At 44.1% G+C, this 20,493-nt stretch overlaps 1 protein-coding gene across 1 annotated transcript in view; it reads left to right on the top strand.

Annotated features, from left to right (window-relative positions):
• Positions 1-20,493, top strand: part of MLLT10 (MLLT10 histone lysine methyltransferase DOT1L cofactor) — a 763,568-nt gene that overhangs the window by 166,540 nt on the left and 576,535 nt on the right. Inside the window, exon 5 of the mRNA XM_030199437.1 lies at positions 4,560-4,669. Within this exon, the coding sequence (XP_030055297.1) occupies positions 4,560-4,669 (110 nt within the window). The remainder of the gene's footprint in view (positions 1-4,559; positions 4,670-20,493) is intronic.

Genomic DNA, 20,493 nt, shown 5'->3' with positions numbered 1-20,493 from the left:
AGAAGTGCATATATATTATTTCCGTTAGTAAATATAAAAAACTAAGTAGTTCTGTCAGGCTTCCTGTGAAACCACTGGGTTAGTGAGCCCTTGGACCCCTGCCGAGCAGCGGCAGGAGAATCTCCCAAACAAGACAAGGCAGACCTCTGACAGAAAATCGCTGGACTTCACATGCACTTGACCGCCCTTCTCCAGGAGTTGAGCCCCTGGGTGCAGGCAGCCGGCAGGACTTACCAGACAAGGCAGGAACAGGATACTAACAAGGAGACAAACCGGGTCCTGGGCAGGCTGCAGACAGTAGAATAAACCAGGAGATAAGCCGGGTCTTGGGCAGGCAGCAGACAGTAGAATAAACCAGGATATAAGCAAGGCCAAAGCTGAAACCGGAAAATAGCACAGACCGGAAAATAGCACAGACGCACTGCAACAACTGTCGCCGAGGGAAACTCCTCTGAGGACCTCTGTTGCAAGGCAAACTAGAAAGCATCCAGGTGGTTAATGAAGGCAAAGTACAAGGGAGGTCACCAGGTACGGATGCTGCTCAGTTCCAAAAACTTTTAAGACAGTCCGGAGGGCTGGAAGATCCAGACCGGAGCACCTTCTGCAACATGGGAAACAGCTAGCAGTCAATCCATAGCAGCCACCAGGTCTAGCCACCAGGTAGCGCGATGAATGAGAGCATGAAACATGGGCCAAATCGTAATAGTACTACTGCTACTTATCATTTCTATAGCGCTACAAGGCATATGCAGCGCTGTACACCATACACAAAAAGACAGTCCCTGCTCAAAGAGCTTACAATCTAGATAAGTATAGTCCAGTGTAGAGATCAGAAATCTGAAAGTAAACCCAGGGCCATACAGTTGAAATATAGATATGCAGCAAACACAAAACAACTAAACAGTTTAGGTAGGTATTAGATAGCTGAAATCTGAAAGTGAAACCACAGCCAAGCAGTTGATAAGGAAGAAAATCACTTGGTAGTATTGGAGCTCTGTTGCCTGCAGTAGAACACACTAGGGAGGTAATTCTATAAATTCACACCTTTAGTTGCATGCCATTTACATGCATCAAAGGTATCTTAAATTAGTGGTGACACATGTAAGTGTATTAGGTGCTATTTTATAAAATAGCATCTATGTGCTATAGTGCGTAACTGCAAAGTGGGAGGAGCATGGGTGGGACCGTAGCAGTCTGCCCAGCACTAGTCTTGTTTCCCATTTACCGGTGTCACCACCTAATCTCCACTAAGATTCAATGGATCTATGCCTTCTAAACATGATTCCTTCGTGTTTATCCCATGCATGTTTAAATTCCATTATCGTTTTCATCTCCACCACTTCCTGCCCCTCTAAACTGGCAGCAGTACAAGTCAGACAGTCTCAGCAGGTAATGCAGCACGTTGTTGTTCCCTTTGTCCTTCAGCCAGGCAGACAAGGTCACGTGTACCTGATGCCTCCTTTTGCAGACCTCAGGGGGGACCTTGCATTACACAGCTATAATTTGGGTTCCTCTTTCCCACATGCATCACTTTGCACTTGCTCACATTTAACGTCATCTCCCATTTAGATGCCCAGTGTCCCAGTCGAGTAAGGTCCTCTTGTAACTTTTCACAATCCTCTTGCGATTTGACAACTTTGAATAACTTAGTGTTGTCAGCAAATTTAATTACCTGCTAGTTTTCTCTAGATCATTTGTAAATATGTTAAAAAGCAGTGGTCCCAGCACAGACTCCTGGGGAACCTCACTATCTACCCATCTCCATTGAGAATACTGACCATTTAACCCTACTCTCTCTTTTCTATCTTTTAACCAGTTTTTAATCCACAATAGAACACTACCTCCTATCTCATGGCTCTCCAGTTTCCTCTGGAGTCTTTCTAGAGGTACTTTGTCAAACGCCTTTTGAAAATCCAGATACACAGTATCGAATGGCTCACCTTTATCCTTGTAGATTTCTCACACGAGGTGTTTAGCTTCTGGAGAGCCATCCAAATGCTCTTCATAGATACTGCTGTGGGGTTTACCACTGCTTCCAGCAGTCCTCCACTGTTGTACATCACTCCAACGATTCCACTGGCAATCTCGCTCTTGTCTGAGGCCTCCCAATATGCAACTTTCTCAGAGAAAGATCCCACTTCTACCTGGGAGTCCATTGGGTGCAGTGGTGGTTTGTGCACCAGAGGGGACCGTACAACATATAACCTGAAGACCAAGGGCTCTCCTTCGCCCTGTGCCAATGCCAGAACTTCTCCGGTTTCATTGATAATGGTTCTTGCAGCGTTGCATGTTATTGATTGCTTCACCGGGGAGGAAGTTCTAGCAGTCGGGGAAGCCACTTTACCATCCCCTTCCTCTTGGTATGTGACATAGGTTTGTAGAGAAAATCTAACAGCAAGAAAAACACGGCTACATGCTGTAAAGATTCACACCACCAGCTTGGTTCCTCCTCTGGTCTCAGCTTTTAATTTAATTTTAATTTCAGTATAGTTTTTTATAGACTGCGCCTTTCACTTGTGAGGTCAGACAGAATTAATCTATAGTATCATACAAAAAATAAAAACTAACAAAAAATAAAAAATGTACAACATGAAATAACATGTCTAAAGTAACTGGAGTAATTCTTTAACAGGTTGCCTAGGATAAGAAGATAAGGAGGCACCTATTGCAAGCCTGCTCTCTCTCTATATATATATATATATAAACCAAAATAGTCATATATTTTTCTTTATAGACTGCAAGTGTAAATGGCAGAAAATGCGCTTACATTTTAATACACTGTTACTTTCAGGAGCCCTATATCTGGTGTAAATGCCAGTGCCTAGATGTTAGCAAGAATATATGTATACTATAATATACACACATTTGTGTGCTTCGCTTAGGCATACTTCCACTGGCAAAGCACTTGCCATCGAGAAATAATTTATGCTTGTAAATGGCCACTTATGCACATTCCTGCTGCGTAAAACTAACAGCTTCTTATAGAATTCCCCCATGTCCAATGTGCAAACATAAGTTCAATCCAAGAACAACCAAAATTAACTTATATAATATCCCATTATAATACAGTAAGCCAAAAAATCTCATGACACTAAAGTGGCAATTTTATAATGGAGTGCTTAGATGCAGCGTGAGAAGTGCCTATCCTATAATGGCATCAATACTAGTGTAACCTGCATCAGTGTGCTTAAATGTAGGTATGTCTGTGTATGCCGTGTGGATGGCAGGTATAAGTGCAATGAACAACACATGCAACAGTATTCTGTAATGTATGTGGGAGATACACACATGTCCTGTAATTGCTGCCCATATTGTATGCCCCTTTGCACTTAGGTGGTATAGCACTTATATGCACCTTTATAGTTCCTATGGCACTTATTCACTTTAATGCCAATTAGCTCTGCATTTATGCACAAAAGTAGTGTGGGTGCACAGTTGTAAAATTGTTCTTTAAAAATTCTGGCAATGACTGAGGCAGGCATATCAGCTAACTGCTCTTTTAGACTTGAGTTTGCATGAGTCCTTGAAGTGGCAATTGTGCTTACCCGTGTAATAATTAAAACCACTTCAAAAATTTAAAAAAAATTTTGTTTTTTTTGCTTGGCTTCTTAATTGGTTATTTCTGGATATCCAGTTTTATAAAATTTGTCTGGTATCCGTGGAATTTTTAATATTATTTACTCTGTGTTTAAAACAAAACAATGAAAACCTATATAAAGCTTGTTTTTTGTATAATTCTGTCAAACCTTGAACAATTTTAATAAAATATTGGATATGGCATCTTGAATAAATTTTGCAATAAGCATGCACTCATGATGGCCACCTTACCTAAATGATGTCTCCAACACTTAGCGATTATTGTCCTGATATGCAAATTTATTCAGGATGATATATCCTGAATTTTATTGAAATTGATGGTTTTGACAGAGTTATGCAGAAAACAAGCTTTGTATAGTTTTTTTTTTTGTTTAAATCTGAAACAGTGAATGTACATATTCAAAACCTGGGCGATGCTGGTTCTTTTTTTTTTTTAATGTTTCTTATTAAGGACCCCTTTTACTAAACCACTTTGAATGGGCTTCATTGCTGTGTGGGAATCACTAGTGCAGTTTAGTAATAGGGGCCCTTATATGTCTGTTCTGTTGGGCATTCTGTCACTTGAACTGTATTCCTCAGCATCCTTCCATGTATTTTAAAAAGGTTAACATTCAGCAAACATTTTATACATGCTTTGGGATCCTAACTTGAATATCCCAATGCCTACCTACATGCTGTATACAAAATGTTTATCATAAGGTATCATTTTTATTCTGTTACCCACAAGGACAAAGACTTTGGTAGAGCATAAGGAAGTACTTGTATTTTGCAGGTGCATTTTATTTTCAGAATGCCATGAATCAGTTTCAGCAAGATTTGTCATTAGACTGGATATTTCCAGACAGTAGATGTCTAAAACATAATAAAATATATTTTCAGAATGTTTTATCAGGGCTCTAGTTCACAAGGTTGTGAAATTTCATAAAATACCACACCATAACAGTCTGTGGCTTTTCTTTTAGGTTGGGCTCATGTGGTTTGTGCACTCTATATTCCAGAAGTACAGTTTGCAAATGTTTCTACAATGGAGCCTATCGTACTGCAGTCTGTTCCCCATGATCGATATAATAAGGTATTTTTCTTCCTATAAAATAAATATTTGGTTCCTAAGATGTGAAATTATAATTTGAAAATCCTATTACAAAATTTAAATTTCTGTACACTGTAGAGGCAGAATGCATATGTTTAGCTGTACTCTGCTTGACTTTCCATATCAACATGCCATCTTGATATCTTTTCCCTAGAAAGCATGATGCATCTTTACTCCTACAATCCAACTTCAAATGGCTGTTGATTAGCTAGTTTTGTAGAATTAATAAAGCTTGATTCAGGAATGTGTAAGCCCTTTTTTATTGTTTTTAGTGGACTTTTCCATATCAGTTCATTTGAAAAGTTGCTCATAATGGAAATTTGTAAAAATTCTTTTACAGTAACAATGTTTTGAACTTCACAGTCCTTATTGAGACAAAGTGGAGAGGCTCTCTGCTAACAGGATGAATTGACCACAAAATGGATGATGGTCTAAATGGTGCAGAGAAGGAATAGCTCTCTCAGAGCTATAAAAATCCTATTAAATGTTTTCTGAGCACATATGGAAGTTCTGTGTTTTCGTTCGAGTTTTTGTCTACTGTGCTGATTGGACATGAGCCATCTTTTTCTGATTTTTTTTTTCCTAGAGCATTCTGCTATAGTTATAATTTTAACTTTTTTATTTCTTTAGTCTCTATCTCACTAAAAAATATTTTAAAAAAAAACCCTTATTGCTTTTATCTTCCTCCTCTTTTTACAGTATAGTAAGAAAGTAGGCTTCAGAAAATGGCTCTCATAAGATTTACATAACCTATTTTGGACCCTCTCATAATGTGAAGAAAAATGAATTGTGAGCCAATGTCTTTAAAAGCCAGAAAATTCTAAAGGAGCAGGTTACCAGCATTTTTGAAGCCTTAACTAAAATAAAAAAACCTTTCATGATTTGTGCATCTCGCAACCCAGTGACACCCATGAAGTGAAAGAAGCTTCCTAAATCTTCCACAGCAGAAGATAAATTGAACAGTAGCGTCTTTCACCCTTTTTTTTTTAAATTTAACTTGTGTCTTTTTATTGCTATCTAGGGGTGTAACATTAGGTGCAGTAGGTACTTCCCTATTCCCAGAGGGCTTAGAATCTATGGGTGGATGTTCAAAACTCTGGTGCTGTACAAAACAGCACCGGGAAATTTAATTTAATTTGGCATTTATAATCTGCTGTCAAGTTCTAAGCGGCTTGCTGTCAACTGTAAATCTACATTTAACAATTAGGTATCCAGGTAACCTTATTAGTACAATAAACATCATAATAAAAGAAGAAACATTTGAATATTTCAATAGTTACAACATATTTGAATGTCAATAGTTAAATATTCTAGGCTCTAAAGATCTAGGTGGTCTGTCTTACAATCAGAAGGTTAATTCTTAATTACTAATAGGAATCGCAACTTAGAAGACTATATATCTGAAATCCTTTGTTTTATCCCTAGTTGAAAACATTTTGATTCAAAAGGCTTAAGCAGAGCTAGTTCCACGATCAAGACTAGCAATGTTTTCACGGTATGTTTGCATATTGGTCATGAAGGTTATTTAAAGTGTTCAGATGGGGCAGTTAATGTTCAGTGTGGTAGGTGGTTTCTACAGGGATTTTGGCAGTCTGGTGTTTTACTGTACAACTAGTTTTCCGAGGAGGGCTATCCAGGCTGAAATGTTTTTGAAATAGCCATGTTTTGATGGCTCTACAGAATTTCATATAGTCTGATAGTACCCTAATTTTTTGTGGTAGTGTGTTCCACAGCTCAGCTCCTTTACCTCTTAAAGTGGAGTTGTTTTCCCCCCCCTTCCGGTTGGCACTCTCGTTGGGTGGGTAGCACTAATCTGATGTACTTCAATGATCTAAGGAGTCTTCTAGGTTGATGAATGTGAAAGAATATTTATAGGTGGGGTGGTGCAAGTCCATTAAGGCCTTTAAAGGTCATGGTGAGAAGCTTAAATTCCACTCTTGCTTTGAGTGGCAACCAGTGAAGGTTTATTAGATAAGGTGCGGCATGGTCTGACCAGCGACTTCTGCCTATTAGTTTTGCAGCTGTATTTTCCACTATCTATAGTCTTCGTAGTGATTTATCGTACTGTAGTAGTCTAGTTCTGTAAGAACCATCACTTGTACCAAGATCTGGAAGTAAGATGGGTCAATGAGATATTTGACATGTTGAGTTTCAACTTGAAGAAACATTTTCTGGTTATATCATTTAATGTGAGTCGTCATGGTTAACTGGGAATCTAAGCAGATTCCCAGTATCTTAATTTCTTTCTTTAAAGGGATTTTTGATCCTGTTAGCTCAGGCAGTATATTTGGCACGTCCATTGGGTTGTTGCCAACCCATAATATGTCTGCTTTGTCTGGGTTAATTTTTAAATTCAGTAAGTAGAACTAGGCTATAACTTTTTTTTTTTTTTTTTTTTTAACATTTTGAAGACCTCTTTCGTGGGTGAGTATGTTGTTGGTAAGTCTTGGCTTGGAAATAGAATAATATTGTTTGCATAGGAGAAATATTTGGTGTTAAACAGTTTGAGTATTTTCCCTGTGTCAGATAAAATTTAAACGGATAGGGGAGAGAGAGGATCCTTGTGGGACTCCATATTTCATGTGCCATGTGCTGGATTGGGCTTGCTACCATTTTACTTGTATGGGTCTGTGTTTTAGGAATCCTGTAAACCAGCTTAATGACCTTGCCTGAGATTCTAACATCCTCTAGCATTGTCAGCACGATTTCATGGTTGACAAAATCGAAGATTGTGGACAAGTCCAGTTGCATGAGGAAGATTTGCTGACCTTTATCCAGGAGTATTCGGCGTTCAGAGAGGATTCCTGCGAACACGTTTTCCATGCTGAACAGTGGTCGGAATCCAGATTTCATTGGCTCTAGTATTTGATGTTGGTTTCTGTATTCCTGGAATTGGAGGGCCGTGGCTACCTCCATGATTTTAGTTATAGTGGGGAATGTTGGCAGTGATAGTTGGGTATGTTTTTTGTGATGTTTCCCCCTTTAAGCAGTGGTAATATGATTCTGCCCAGTTCTTTGGGGAAAATCCCCTTGTTCAGTGTTGTGCCTATGATGGAGGATATATATTCTGTTATTGTTAGGAGTGTGGATTTAAGGAAATTTGTCTATTATCGGATTAAAGGCCTGAGGTGTGAGTTATGTGAAAGATTACCATTGGTGGTTTGCTGGGCAGCCATCTACTGTAGGATCATTTGTTATTTCTTGAGGCTGTGCTGTTTTGGGGATAGAATTTAGCAGGTTTTCTATTTTCCTCTGAAAGAAGCCTGAGAGTTCCTCTACAGTTAGGTTTGTTTCCTGTTAATTGGGGTGATGCATTTGTTAGCAATTTGACCAACTGGAAGAGAGTGCAGGAGGAATTGCTGCTCTCAGAAATTTTTTGTGAGTAGTAGTTTAGTTTATCTGATCTTGTTATATCTTTGTAGATTTTGATCTGTGTTCTCCATGCAAAAAATGCTGCCCAAACAGTGCTGCTCAGTGCTAGGGCATGCAAATTTTATATGCGCTATAAGTGCTGAACATTGGGATGTATGGAGGGGGGACTTGCTCAGCACATGCACAGTCTACATGTCTGGCTGAATAAGGCACTAATGCGGCCACTGTTATGGATCATCATCAGCCTGTGGAGAGGTGGCGTTTCGACTTTAAGGACCCCAGCTGACAAGGTGGAGCAAATGAGCCTCAAGCTTCAACCCAGTGACTTTCGCATACATATCTGACAGTTCGGATGATCTTGAATTTGCTTTTGCTTCCAAGTGCCCACACTTTATTATTTTTTTTGTTTCCCACTTGCTCCAGCAAGAAAGCAGCTGCACGTGTTTCTCCAGAGCCAATGGCTGCTGGGGCTGGGCGGCAATCTTTGGGTGTGTGTTGTTCCATCACTGCTGTAGGCTTCTTAGAGGGTGCGAGGGTTGGCTAACATGGCCCTTTGGAGTGGTTCTTGCATCCAATCTGGTGATGGAATCCAGAAGACTGCTTCTCTAGACACCCTAACGTTAGGTTTTCTGAATTAGGGGCACCCTTCTTAAGGATTCTGTTCTCCGAGCATCGCGGGGAATGCCTATTGACCTAATTTAAATCTAATTTTAATTCTAGTGTTGGTATCATTTGGCTCGCTTGTTAATGGCTGCGGTAGGGGCCTCTAAGCATTTTTCAGGATCAAGTGTGCTCTAGACTGGCGCTAACGGCCTCTGCCCGCATTTGCTTCTGAGCATCGGGCATTAAGTTTGTACATCAGCAAGCTTTCGTTGCCTGAAGGTTACAAGGGTGCATAAGTGGAATTTGAACTCTGGTGATATTTAAACCAAGAAGAGTTGGGTAACGCCCTTAACAATAAAACATGATCACTTATTTTAGTAGTAAAATGCATCTTCAGAAATCATAGGATTTCGAGAAGAAACAGCATCTGATTTTACAAGAATGGTGCAAAAGATAAGCAGCAGGCTTATTTCCGATGAACAACTGTCAACTTTATGCCTTTGTATTGCTTGTAGAATTTATGCATTTAGTGGTACAAGAAATTAAGAACATAACATAAGAATAGCCATACATGGGTCAGACCAGTGGACCATCTAGCCCAGTATCCTGTTTCCAGTTGTGGCCAATCGAAGTCACAAGAATCTGGCAGAAACCCAAATAGTGTCAACATTCCATGCTACCAATCCCAAGGCAAGCAGTGGCTTCCCCATGTCTGTCTCAATAGCAGACTATTGATTTTTCCTTTAGGAACTTGTCAAAACCTTTTTTAAACCCAGGTACACTAACTGCTGTTACTACATCTTCTGGCAAAGAGTTCCAGAGCTTGACTATTCGTTGAGTGAAAAAATATTTCCTCCTATTTTGTTTTAAAAGTATTTCCGTGTAACTTCATTGAGTGTCCCCTAGTCTTTGTACTTTTTGAAAGAGTAAAAAATCGATTTACTTCTTCATTCTACACCACTCAGAATTTTGTAGACCTCAATCATATCTCCCCTCAGTCGTCTCTTTTCCAAGCTGAAGAGCCCAAACCTCTTTAGCCTTTCCTCATATGAGAGGAGTTCTATCCCTGTTGTTGTTTTGGGTACTCTTCTTTGAACCTTTTCTACTCTGCTATATCTTTTTTTTAAATACGGTGACCAGAACTGAATGCAATACGCTGCGTGAGGTCTCACCATGAAGTGATACAGAGGCATTATAGTATTATCAGGCTTATTTACCATCCTAATAATTACTTTTCTATTAATTCCTAGCATTCTGCTTGCTTTTTTGGCCTCCGCTGCACACTGGGTGGAAGATTTCAGCGTATTATGTACAACGCCACCTAGATCTTTTTCTTGGGGGCTGATCCCCAAGGTGGACTCTAGCATCAGGTAACTATGATTTGGATTGTTCTTCCCAATGTGCATCACTTTATATTTGTGCACATTAAATTTTATCTAATCCCCGCCCCCCAAACATTCTAAGAAATGAGCTTCACCATTCTCAAATAATACCAGGGCATTGACAGATCCAATACAGCAAGAATCCCTGAACTATCAGGAGGGTTTGTCCCAGCCACCAGCCCTCCCATAATTCCCTATTAAAATGTCTTATGCCTTCAGCCACACATCTAGAATCCCATTTTCTCACCAACTCAGTTTCCCCCTTTTCCTCCTGTCATCTTCCCCAGTTTTATACCTTAATTTGAAATATAACTTATCCCCCGCCCATTTTCCCTCTAGACGTCCAGCTTGTTTGTTTTCTTTTCCCAAATGGAAGTATATTGGTATCCTAGAATATTTGCAGTGATGCCTGTCAAACCCTTCTAGGTTAAACCCCTCTCCAACGTTTTAGTGGCTGTTGCGTCCAACTCCTGATCCAGGCCTTTGTGAAACCAGAAAATCTCTCTTCACACAGGCTGTGAACTGCCTCCAGTAAAAATGCAAATCATGTGCATCTGTCAGCCTGGCCAACCAGGTTGTAAAGACAATACTTTTATTCTTCAGGATGCTACCTAGAAGAGGCGAAAAGGGTCAGTTAGATCTCTGTGTTTAGCACAAGGAAAGAAAAAGGCCAAAGCCTGACAAACAGGACCAGGATACAGAACAAAGCTAAGATCCCTACATGAGCCAAACTGTCCCAGAGATTTTCCACCCCCTTTTTCCTGAGCACCCACCCTGAATTCTAGTCCTTTGTGCAGAAACACTGTCCATAACCTCTCACCTACTGCTGCACATATCCATGATATTTCATAGCAAGACTAAGAGGTATATGTTTCAGCCAGGGACTCGGGTGCACACCAAAAGATTGGCGCTAAGCAGTGGCCTATACTAGAGAGATTTGAAGTTCTTTGGATGTTCTAGGATATCCTGTGATTTTCTGCATGAGTTGTCGCTGCACCTTTGGAGTAATTTTAGCAGAGCAGCCATTTCTGGGACGATTCACTACCAGTCTTCTCTATTAGGGGTTAGTGGCTCTCACTATGGTGTGATGGAGTCCCAGAGCTTTGGAAATGGCTTTGTAATCCTTTCTAGGCTGATATTTTAACAACTTTTTTTTGTCATCTCTTCTGGAATTTTCTTTGTGGCATAGCATTCTTGTGGAAACTTTGTGGCGATTATTTCACTCTCATGGTAAGGTTCTATATAGTGAGGTTTAGATTCAGCAGGTCTGGCTGCAGTCAATCCTGGCAGTGTTCAATCAGCTGAATGTAATTATCAGTTAAATTTGGTCAAGTGGTTGATTAACAAAGGGGACAGTTAACTATGAGGTCCTTTTATTAAACTTTGTTAAATTTTTAATCTGCACATACAAACCATGTGCTAAAAGATATTTTATTTTTTAGTGCAGACGGGTGGGTGTGTCTGGGGACAGAGAATAGATGTTTTTGATTTAAACAGTTAGCACATCTATATCACCTCACACTAACTGATTAGGAGTAAAGGATCATGGACTTGATATACCGCCTTTGTCAAACAAAGCAGTTTACATATTCTATGCAGGTACTTTCTCTATCCCTACTGGGCTCACAATTGTTTTTTCTGCCTGAGGCACTACTGGAGGGTTGAGTGGACTTACCCAGGGTCACAAAGCGCGGCAGTGGGAATTGAACCGAGTTTCCCAGGTTCTCAACCCATTGCATTAACCATTAGGCTACTCCTCCACACAGGATTAGTGCACGAGTCTTTACCATTTACAAAATAGCTGTTGTAAGTGCTCATGTGCTAATATTTATTAATGACCACATGCTATTAGCAAAATTATCGCATGACCATTAATACAAAATTTTTAAAAAATGACCATTTTCCTGCTGCAGTAAAAATGGCCTTATCATGTTTGAAAGTTCCATGTAAGGGCATAGTAAGGTCACTTTTTACTGCAGTTTAGAAAGAGCCCCTTTGTTCCTTAAATAAATGACATCATTTAAAAATTATGTTATGTGTTTACTTAGGTTCCCTTTATCTAATATTACGTATTGTGTAAAGTTCTGAAACCATGCAGTGTGACATATATGGAATAATGGGGGAAATCGGGAGGGGAGCAAAAACTTTTTCACATCTCTGTAGATGTTAACAGAATTCCTCACCTTGATTACAAGTAGAAAACAAAAACCATCACCTTGTAACATAGTAAATGATGGCAGATAAAGACCTGAACGGTCAATCCAGTCTGCCCAACAAGATAAACTCATTTTGTATGGTATGTGATACTTTATATGTATACCCGAGTTTGATTTGTCCCTGCCTTTCTCAGGGCACAGACAGTAAAAGTCTGCCCAGCACTGTTTCTGTATAAGAAACTACAAAATAGAAACAAATATGCAGACAAAAATGAAATAGAAAATTCAAGGAACCAGATTCTGTGAGCAATGTAACAGTGAAGAAAGAGAAACAGAAATGCATTTCTTCTTGGACTGAATAAAAATGCATTTCACATTTTGAACGTGACACATTTCATTTTATGATGTCTGAAAATAATTTATTATACATTTTTTTGATCATTTTATTTTCCATTTAGGTTTGGCTTGATCTCATACCACTTTCTCTTGTTGGCTTCCTCCTAAGACCTTTTCCATGATCTCATTTACTATGAGAGTGGTTTTGTACTTCTGTTTTATTCTGTTACTGAAATAACCTTGAGTTTTACACTGGGATTTACTGTATCTTTGTACCTCTGATGTAGCCTGAGGGTAGAACTTGGCCACATTGGGTTTTTAATAAAAGAATTACATCTTTAAAGGACCCTGTTTATCTATGGTGGTAATGTTTTTTTGTCTTTCCAAAGTAATTTATCAAATCTTTGACACCTCTGGCAGGAGCCTTGACTTTCTTTTTGTCCATGAAGAATGGCTCCATTTTACCATGGATGAATTACTAAATGTTGAGTGCCATGACTGTCCACAATCAGAGTCCACTTCCATTTATTAATGACCTTCTGGAATGCCAAACCAATCTTCAGCTCCTCGTATGGAGATTTCGAGTATCTAGTGATGCCCTTTGAGTAAAGAAATATCCTACTACCTTTCAACACCTGATCAATGACATATTCGAGGACCTTACTAGATCAATGCATGGTAGTATACCTAGTTGTTATCTTGATTTTTCACTGAAGAACCACCAAACTATTACCACCACATTTTGTCAACTATTGGTGCAACTGAGGAAGCATAAGGAAAAGGGAAATGGGACTTGATATACCTCCTTTCTGTGGTTTTTGCAACTACATTCAAAGCAGTTTGCTTAGTAAATACAGGTACTTATTTGTATCTGGAGCAATGGAGGGTTAAATGAGTTGCCCAGAGTCATAAGGAGCTGCAGTGGAAATCGAACCCAGTTCCCCAGGATCAAAGTCTGCTGCACTAACCACTAGGCTACTCCTCCACTCTGTATGCTAAGCTGGAAAAAACGTGAATTCTACAAGAGATCCATTGAATTCTTGTGCCATATAATTCTCCGAGGACAAGCAGGCTGCTTGGTCTCACATGTGGGTCGACGTCCGTGTCGGCCCAGGAACCGGCATTTTGCCAGCAAAATAAAAACAAAGTTTTGCTAGAGTATTCTAGCGTGCAAATCGCATGCACAGATGACTTCCCACCTGTCACGTGAGCGTGCTTCCTCAGTTTTTTTCTTGTCTGCCGCTGAGAGACAGCGTTTCAACTCTTCTCTTTGTTTTTGGCCCAGGAAACAGAGTCTTTGACGGCTAGTTCATTTTAGTTTTCTTTTATTTTTTCGTCATTCTTTAAAAAAAAATTCTTCTCGTATTTTTCTTGAATGTAGCCCCGTTTTATACGTTTTTTTTTTCTTTTTCGACGCGGCCGAGTTTCAGGCCGCATTGCCGGATTCTTCCTTTTGTGCCCCTTTTACTTTTCAAAGGCACAATCGCGTCACTTGATTTCGCTGAACCCGTTTTTCCTTCCATGTCATCGAAGACACCCAGCGGCTTCAAGCGTTGTATGCGGTGCAACCGGACTATCTCAGCTACCGATACCCACGCCTGGTGTATCGAGTGCCTTGGGCCCAACCATAGCCCAGCCTCTTGTAGTCTGTGTCTTCGTGTGAAGAAATGGACTCAAGCGTCTCGAGAAGCCCAACGAGAAAAACATTTTGGGGCTCAGTCCGGTCCTTCGACATCGACTTTGGTACTGAGGTCAGTGGCGTCGGCGTCGACATCAACAGGAGCATCGACATTGGGAAGAAAGATAATGGCTGCTGAGAGACCAACTCGCGCTGGGATCAGTGAGGCATCAAGTAGGTCTCCACCTGCCTCGAGGCCTCCTGTTATGCAGGCCCCCCGGGACTGACCTTCGTTGGACTGGGCCCCGAGGAGACTTGAGGATTCCTCATCGGTACAGAGGCATCTCAATGACGGGTGTCGAGCGAAGGCGAAGAAGCACCGTCATCGTTCTTCGACACACGGTACTGGGAGCTCCGGGGCGTCGAGAGAGTCTGCACCCAGGATCGCTCCCTCTCGATATAGGAGGTGCCAATGCGTCAGTCTCCCAGTAGCCTGGTACCTGCTCCCGAGCCTCCATGGATACTGACACCGCTTGTCCCATCGACCCCGCAGCCTTCTCCAATGGCGGCTCTCGACGAGCGCATCCGGGCCTTGTTTCCAGAACTTCTGGAAGGCTGCTATGACAGTCAGCTTTGGTGTCGGGGGTGCTTGTGCCTTTTTTAACCTGCTGCTGCAGCAGTGTCTGGCCCTTCGACTGCGGTGAGGTCCCCGGCCTCTATGCTGCTTGCAGCATCCACGTTGGCTGCCACCCAGGTCGACTCCCCTTCGACGTCGGTGGATGGAGTTTTGTCGCAGTCGGACCGGGCATCGGCCTCTCGACATCGCCATCAAGGACATCGTTCCTTGGCGTTGAGGCAGGTTCATTGTCGAAGCACCTTAACTCAGGTTCTATCCGATACTGAGCAGGAGCGTTCATGGGAGTCAAAAGAGGATCCCAGGTACTTCTCTTCTGATGAGTCCTTTGGGATTCCCTCTGATCCTTCCCCTCCGCTAGAAAGGAGACTATCTCCACCGGAGAGTCTGTCCTTTTCCTCTTTTGTTCGGGAAATGACTACGGCTATACCCTTCCCTGTGGAAGTTGAGTATGAGCCCAGGACTGAGATGCTCGAGGTCCTGGATTATTCTTCTCCACATAAAGAGGCTGTGACAGTTCATTTGCATAAGGTACTGAAGGAAGTCCTAATTTGAAACTGGTCAGCCCCTCTGTCTGGCCCCATGGTCCTGAAAAAGCTGAATCCCAGTATCGGATCCACTGTGAACCTGGGTTGATGAGGTCTCAGTTACCCCACAATTCCTTGGTGGTGGACTCCGCCCTCGAGAGCCAGGAGTACTAGAGACTATGCTTCGGCGCCTCCAGGCAGATAGGCTAGAACTCTTGACTCTTTTGGGAGGAAGCCGTACCAGGCCTCTATGCTCGCTGCCAAGATCCAGTCTTACCAGCTCTTCACGAGCAGCACTTGCGGGACTCGATACGGCAACTGTCGGGCTTGGTTGATGCAGTCCCTACAGAGCTGGCCGAGCTTTTTTGCCAGGTGGTCAGGCAGCAGAAGGCATGTCGAAAGTTCCTGGCCAGGGGGTACATTTGACACTTTTGATGTGACATCCAAAGTTGCTGCTCAAAGTATAGTGATGCGCAGACTCTCATGGCTGCGTGTCTCTGACCTGAATCATTCTGTCCAGCAGCGAATGATGGATGTTCCTTGCCGGGGGGGGGGGGGGGGGGGGGGGGAATAATCTTTTTGGTGAGAAAGTAGAGGATCTAGTTGATCAGATATGCTATGGATTCTTTTTCCCACCGGACGTCTTCTGCTACTGCCTCCTCATCTAGGAGGTTTTTTGGTGGGATTAGGAGTGCTCCCTATTCCTATTCTAGACGTAGGTACATTCCTGCTTCTCGGCAGCCTCCCAGTCTCAACCCCAGCATGTTCGTTCTCGTCAACAGTGTGCGACTAAGGCCCATGCTGCTCCCCAGCAAAAGCAAGGGACAGGCTTCTGACTGGATCCAGTTAAGCATAGCCTCAATAAAAGTGTCCGTACCGGATGATTTACCGGTTGGAAGGAGGTTGATATTTTTTCACCAAAGGTGGCTTCCTATAACCAACCAGTGGGTTCTTCAAATAGTCCGGCTAGGATACACTCTCAATCTGGAATCCAAACCTCCAAATTGTCCACCGGGAGCTCAATCTTACAGTCAGTTCCCAGTACAAGCGGGTACTTGCAGAGGAACTCTCCGCCCTTCTAAAGGCCGATGCAGTCGAACCCGTTCCACCAGGGGAAGAAGGGCTGGGATTCTATTCCAGGTACTTTCTTCTGCAGAAGAAAATAGGGGGGGGGGGGGGATCTGTCCCATCCGAGACCTAAGGACCATGAACAAATTTCTAGTTCGAGAAAAGTTCAGGATGGTTTCCCTGGGCACCCTTGTTCCCATGATTCAAGAGAACAATTAGCTATGCTCTCTGGACTTAAAGGATGCTTATACACACACATCTCGATCCTTCCAGCTCACAGGAAGTTTCTTCGATTTCGGCTGGGAACTCAGCACTTTCAGTACTGTATGCTGCCTTTTGGTCTGGCGTCTGTGCCCACAGTATTCACAAAGTGCCTGGCGGTAGTTGCAGCGTCACTATGCAGAGTAGGAGTGCATGTGTTCTCTTATCTCGACAATTGGCTGGTGAAGAGCACATCGAACGCAGGCGCTCAGCAGTCCATGCGAATGACTATTCAGGTGCTTGAACTACTGGGGTTTGTAATCAGTTACTCCAAGTCCCATCTCACGCCAGTGCAAAAGTTGGAATTAATTGGAGCCCTGTTGAACACAAAGACAGTTCGAGCTTTTCTTCCCGAGACAAGGGCAGACAACCTCCTTTCCCTGGTGTCCATAGGTCGAGCGTCTCAACAGATCATGGCTCAGCAGATGTTGAGATTTTTGGGGCACATGGCCTCCACAGTTCATGTGATTTCCATGGCACGTCTACACATGAGATTGGCTCAATGGACCCTAGCTTCCCAGTGGTATCCAGCTGCGGGGAGTCTAGAGGATGTAATCCAACTGTCCACTGACTTCCGGAATTCTCTGCAGTGGTGGGCGATTCGATCCAATCTGACCTTGGGGCGTCCATTCTAAATTCCTTAGCCATAAAAAGTGCTGACGACAGATGCATCCCTCCTGGGGTGGGGAGCTCATGTAGATGGGCTTCACACTCAAGGAGCCTGGTCCTTTCAGAAAAAAGGTCTTCAGATCAATCTCCTGGAATTGCAAGCGATGTGGAACGCTCTAAAGGCTTTCAAAGACCGGCTGTCCAACCAAATCATATTGATTCAGACAGACAATCAGGTTGCCATGTATTACACCAACAAGCAGGGGGGGCACCGGATCTCGCCGTCTGTGTAAGGGAGCCATCCAGATGTGACTTTGGGCACGCTGTCATGGCATGTTTCTCCAAGCCACATACCTGGCAGGTGTAAACAACAGTCTGGCTGACAGGTTGAGCAGGATAATGCAACCTCACGAGTGGTCGCTGAACATGGGCGTAGCCCGCAAGATCTTTCGAGCATGGGGCACCCCCTCGGTGGATCTTTTGCCACTCAATCCAATCACAAGGTCCCTCAATTCTGTTCCAGGCTTCAGGCCCACGACAGACTAGCGTTAGATGCCTTTCTCCTTTATTGGGGAACAGGCCTCCTATATGCGTATCCTTCCTTACCTCTAGTAGGGAAGACTTTGCTGAAACTCAAACAAGACTGCGGAACCATGATTCTGGTTGCTCCCTTCTGGCTGTGTCAGATTTGGTTCCCTCTTCTTCTGAAGTTGTCCTCCGAGGAACCGTGGATATTGGAATGTTTTCCAACCTTCATCACTCAGAATGAAGGGTCGCTTCTACATCCCAACCTCCAGTCTCTGGCTCTCATGGCCTGGATGTTGAGAGCTTAGAATTTGCCTGCTTGGGTCTTTCAGAGGGTGTCTCCCGAGTCTTGCTTGCTTCCAGAAAAGATTTCACGAAGAGGTGTTACTCTTTCAAGTGAAGTAGGTTTGCCGTCTGGTGTGACAGCAAGGCCCTAGATCCTGAGGAAGGAAGGAGTACAAGTCCATCCTTATCTGGACGACTGGTTGATCCGAGTTCCCTCTTATGCAGAGTGCGGCAAAGCTGTGAACCGGGTGGTTGCTCTTTTGAGCTCCCTGGGGTGGATCATCAACTGGGAGGAAAGCCAGCTGCGCCCAACTCAGTCCCTGGAGTATCTGGGAGTTCGATTCGACACCCAAGTGGGCAGAGTGTTCCTGCCGGACAATCGGATTGTCAAGCTTCAGGCTCAGATGGACCAGTTCCTAGTAGCCTCTCCTCTTCGGGCTTGGGACTATGTGCAGCTGTTGGGCTCTATGACGGCCACGATGGAAGTAGTGCCCTGGGCCAGGGCTCATATGAGACCACTACAACACTCTCTGCTGCAGCGCTGGACTCCGATGTCGGAGGATTATGCTGTGCGCCTTCCCTTGGACCCAGCAGTGCGCAAGTTGTCTGCAGGAATGCCTCTGGTGACCCCGGAGTGGATTGTCGTCACGACGGACGCCTCTTTGTCGGGCTGGGGAGCCCACTGCTTGGGAAGGACAGCGCAGGGGCTCTGGTCTCCTGCAGAGGTAAAGTGGTCTATCAACCTCCTGGAACTCAGAGCCATTCGGTTGGCGCTTTTGGAGTTCATCCCGGTACTGGCGTTGAAGCCTGTATGGGTCCTGTCGGACAATGCCACGGCTGTGGCCTCTGTCAACTGCCAGGGAGGTACCAAGAGCGCCCCTCTAGCCAAGGAAGCCATGAATCTATGCCAGTGGGCGGAAGCGAACCTGGAACAGCTGTCAGCGGCCCACATTGCCGGAGTCATGAATGTCAAGGCGGACTTTCTCAGTCGCCATACCTTGGAGCCCGGAGAGTGGCAGCTATCTGTTCAGGCGTTCTTGGACATCACGAAGCGCTGGGGCCAGCCGAGCCTAGATCTGATGGCGTCATCGGCCAATTGCCAAGTGCCACACTTTTTCAGCAGAGGACGGGACCCTCGATCCCTGGGAGTAGATGCTCTTCTCCAACAGTGGCCGACACAAGAGCTTCTCTATGTGTTCCCGCCCTGGCCCATGTTGGGCAGGGTGCTAGACCGGGTGGCAAAGCATCCGGGCCGGATAATCCTGGTGGGTCTGGATTGGCCCAGACGTCCCTGGTATGCGGACTTGATCAGGCTCTCAGTGGACGAACCTCTGCGACTGCCAGTGGAGCAGGGCCTGTTACATCAGGGTCCCGTGGTGATGGAGGATCCCTCCCCCTTTGGTCTTACGGCCTGGCTATTGAGCGGCAGCGTCTGAGGAAGAAGGGCTTCTCAGACAAGGTCATCGCCACTCTGCTGAGAGCGAGGAAGCGCTCTACTTCTACTGCTTACGCTTACACCAGGGTTTGGCGTACCTTTGCAGTGTGGTGTGAAGCAGGTTCACTTTCTCCATTTACTGCTCCAATTTCTTCAGTGCTGGCGTTCCTGCAAGAAGGTCTGGAGAAAGGCCTGTCGCTCAGTTCCCTGAAAGTCCAGGTAGCGGCCCTGGCTTGCTTCAGGGGCCGCCTGAAGGGTGCTTCCCTGGCTTTGCAGCCAGATGTGGTGTGTTTCCTCAAGGGAGTTAATCACCTGCGCCCTCCTCTGCACTCAGTGGTGCCTGCGTGGAATCTCAACCTGGTGCTAAGAGCCTTACAAAGCCGCCTTTTGAACCCTTGTCGAGGGCATCTCTGAAAGACCTGACGTTGAAAGCAGTCTTTTTGGTGGCTATCACTTCAGCCAGAAGAGTTTCCGAGCTCCAGGCACTCTCTTGTCGAGAGTTTTTTCTGCAGTTCACTGAGGCAGGAGTGACTATTCGCACAGTGCCTTCCTTCCTACCCAAGATTGTTTCTCGCTTCCATGTGAGTCAGCAGCTCTGTCTCCCTTCCTTTCGTAGGGAGGACTACCCAGAAGAGTATTCTGCTCTCAAATATCTGGATGTGAGACGGGTCATCATCAGATACTTGGAAGTGACCAATGATTTCCGGAAGTCGGATCATCTGTTTGTCCTGTTTGCAGGTCCTCGTAAGGGTCTGCAGGCTGCTAAGCCTACAGTGGCAAGATGGGTCAAGGAAGCCATTGCAGCGGCTTATGTGGCTGCGGGGAAGGTGCCGCCTATTCAGTTGAAGGCCCACTCCACTAGAGCTCAGGCGGCCTCGATGGCAGAGGCCGGGTCCGTCTCCTTGGAAGAGATTTGCAAGGCGGCAACTTGGGCGTCGGCCCATACCTTCTCCAGACATTACCGCTTGACTGTGGCTGCTCGGGCGGAGGCCCGG

Source organism: Microcaecilia unicolor, chromosome 1 (genome assembly GCF_901765095.1).
Source record: "Microcaecilia unicolor chromosome 1, aMicUni1.1, whole genome shotgun sequence".
Lineage (NCBI taxonomy): Eukaryota > Metazoa > Chordata > Amphibia > Gymnophiona > Siphonopidae > Microcaecilia > Microcaecilia unicolor.
Note: the sequence above shows the minus strand (reverse complement) of the source record. Positions and strands in the feature narration are given on the sequence as shown.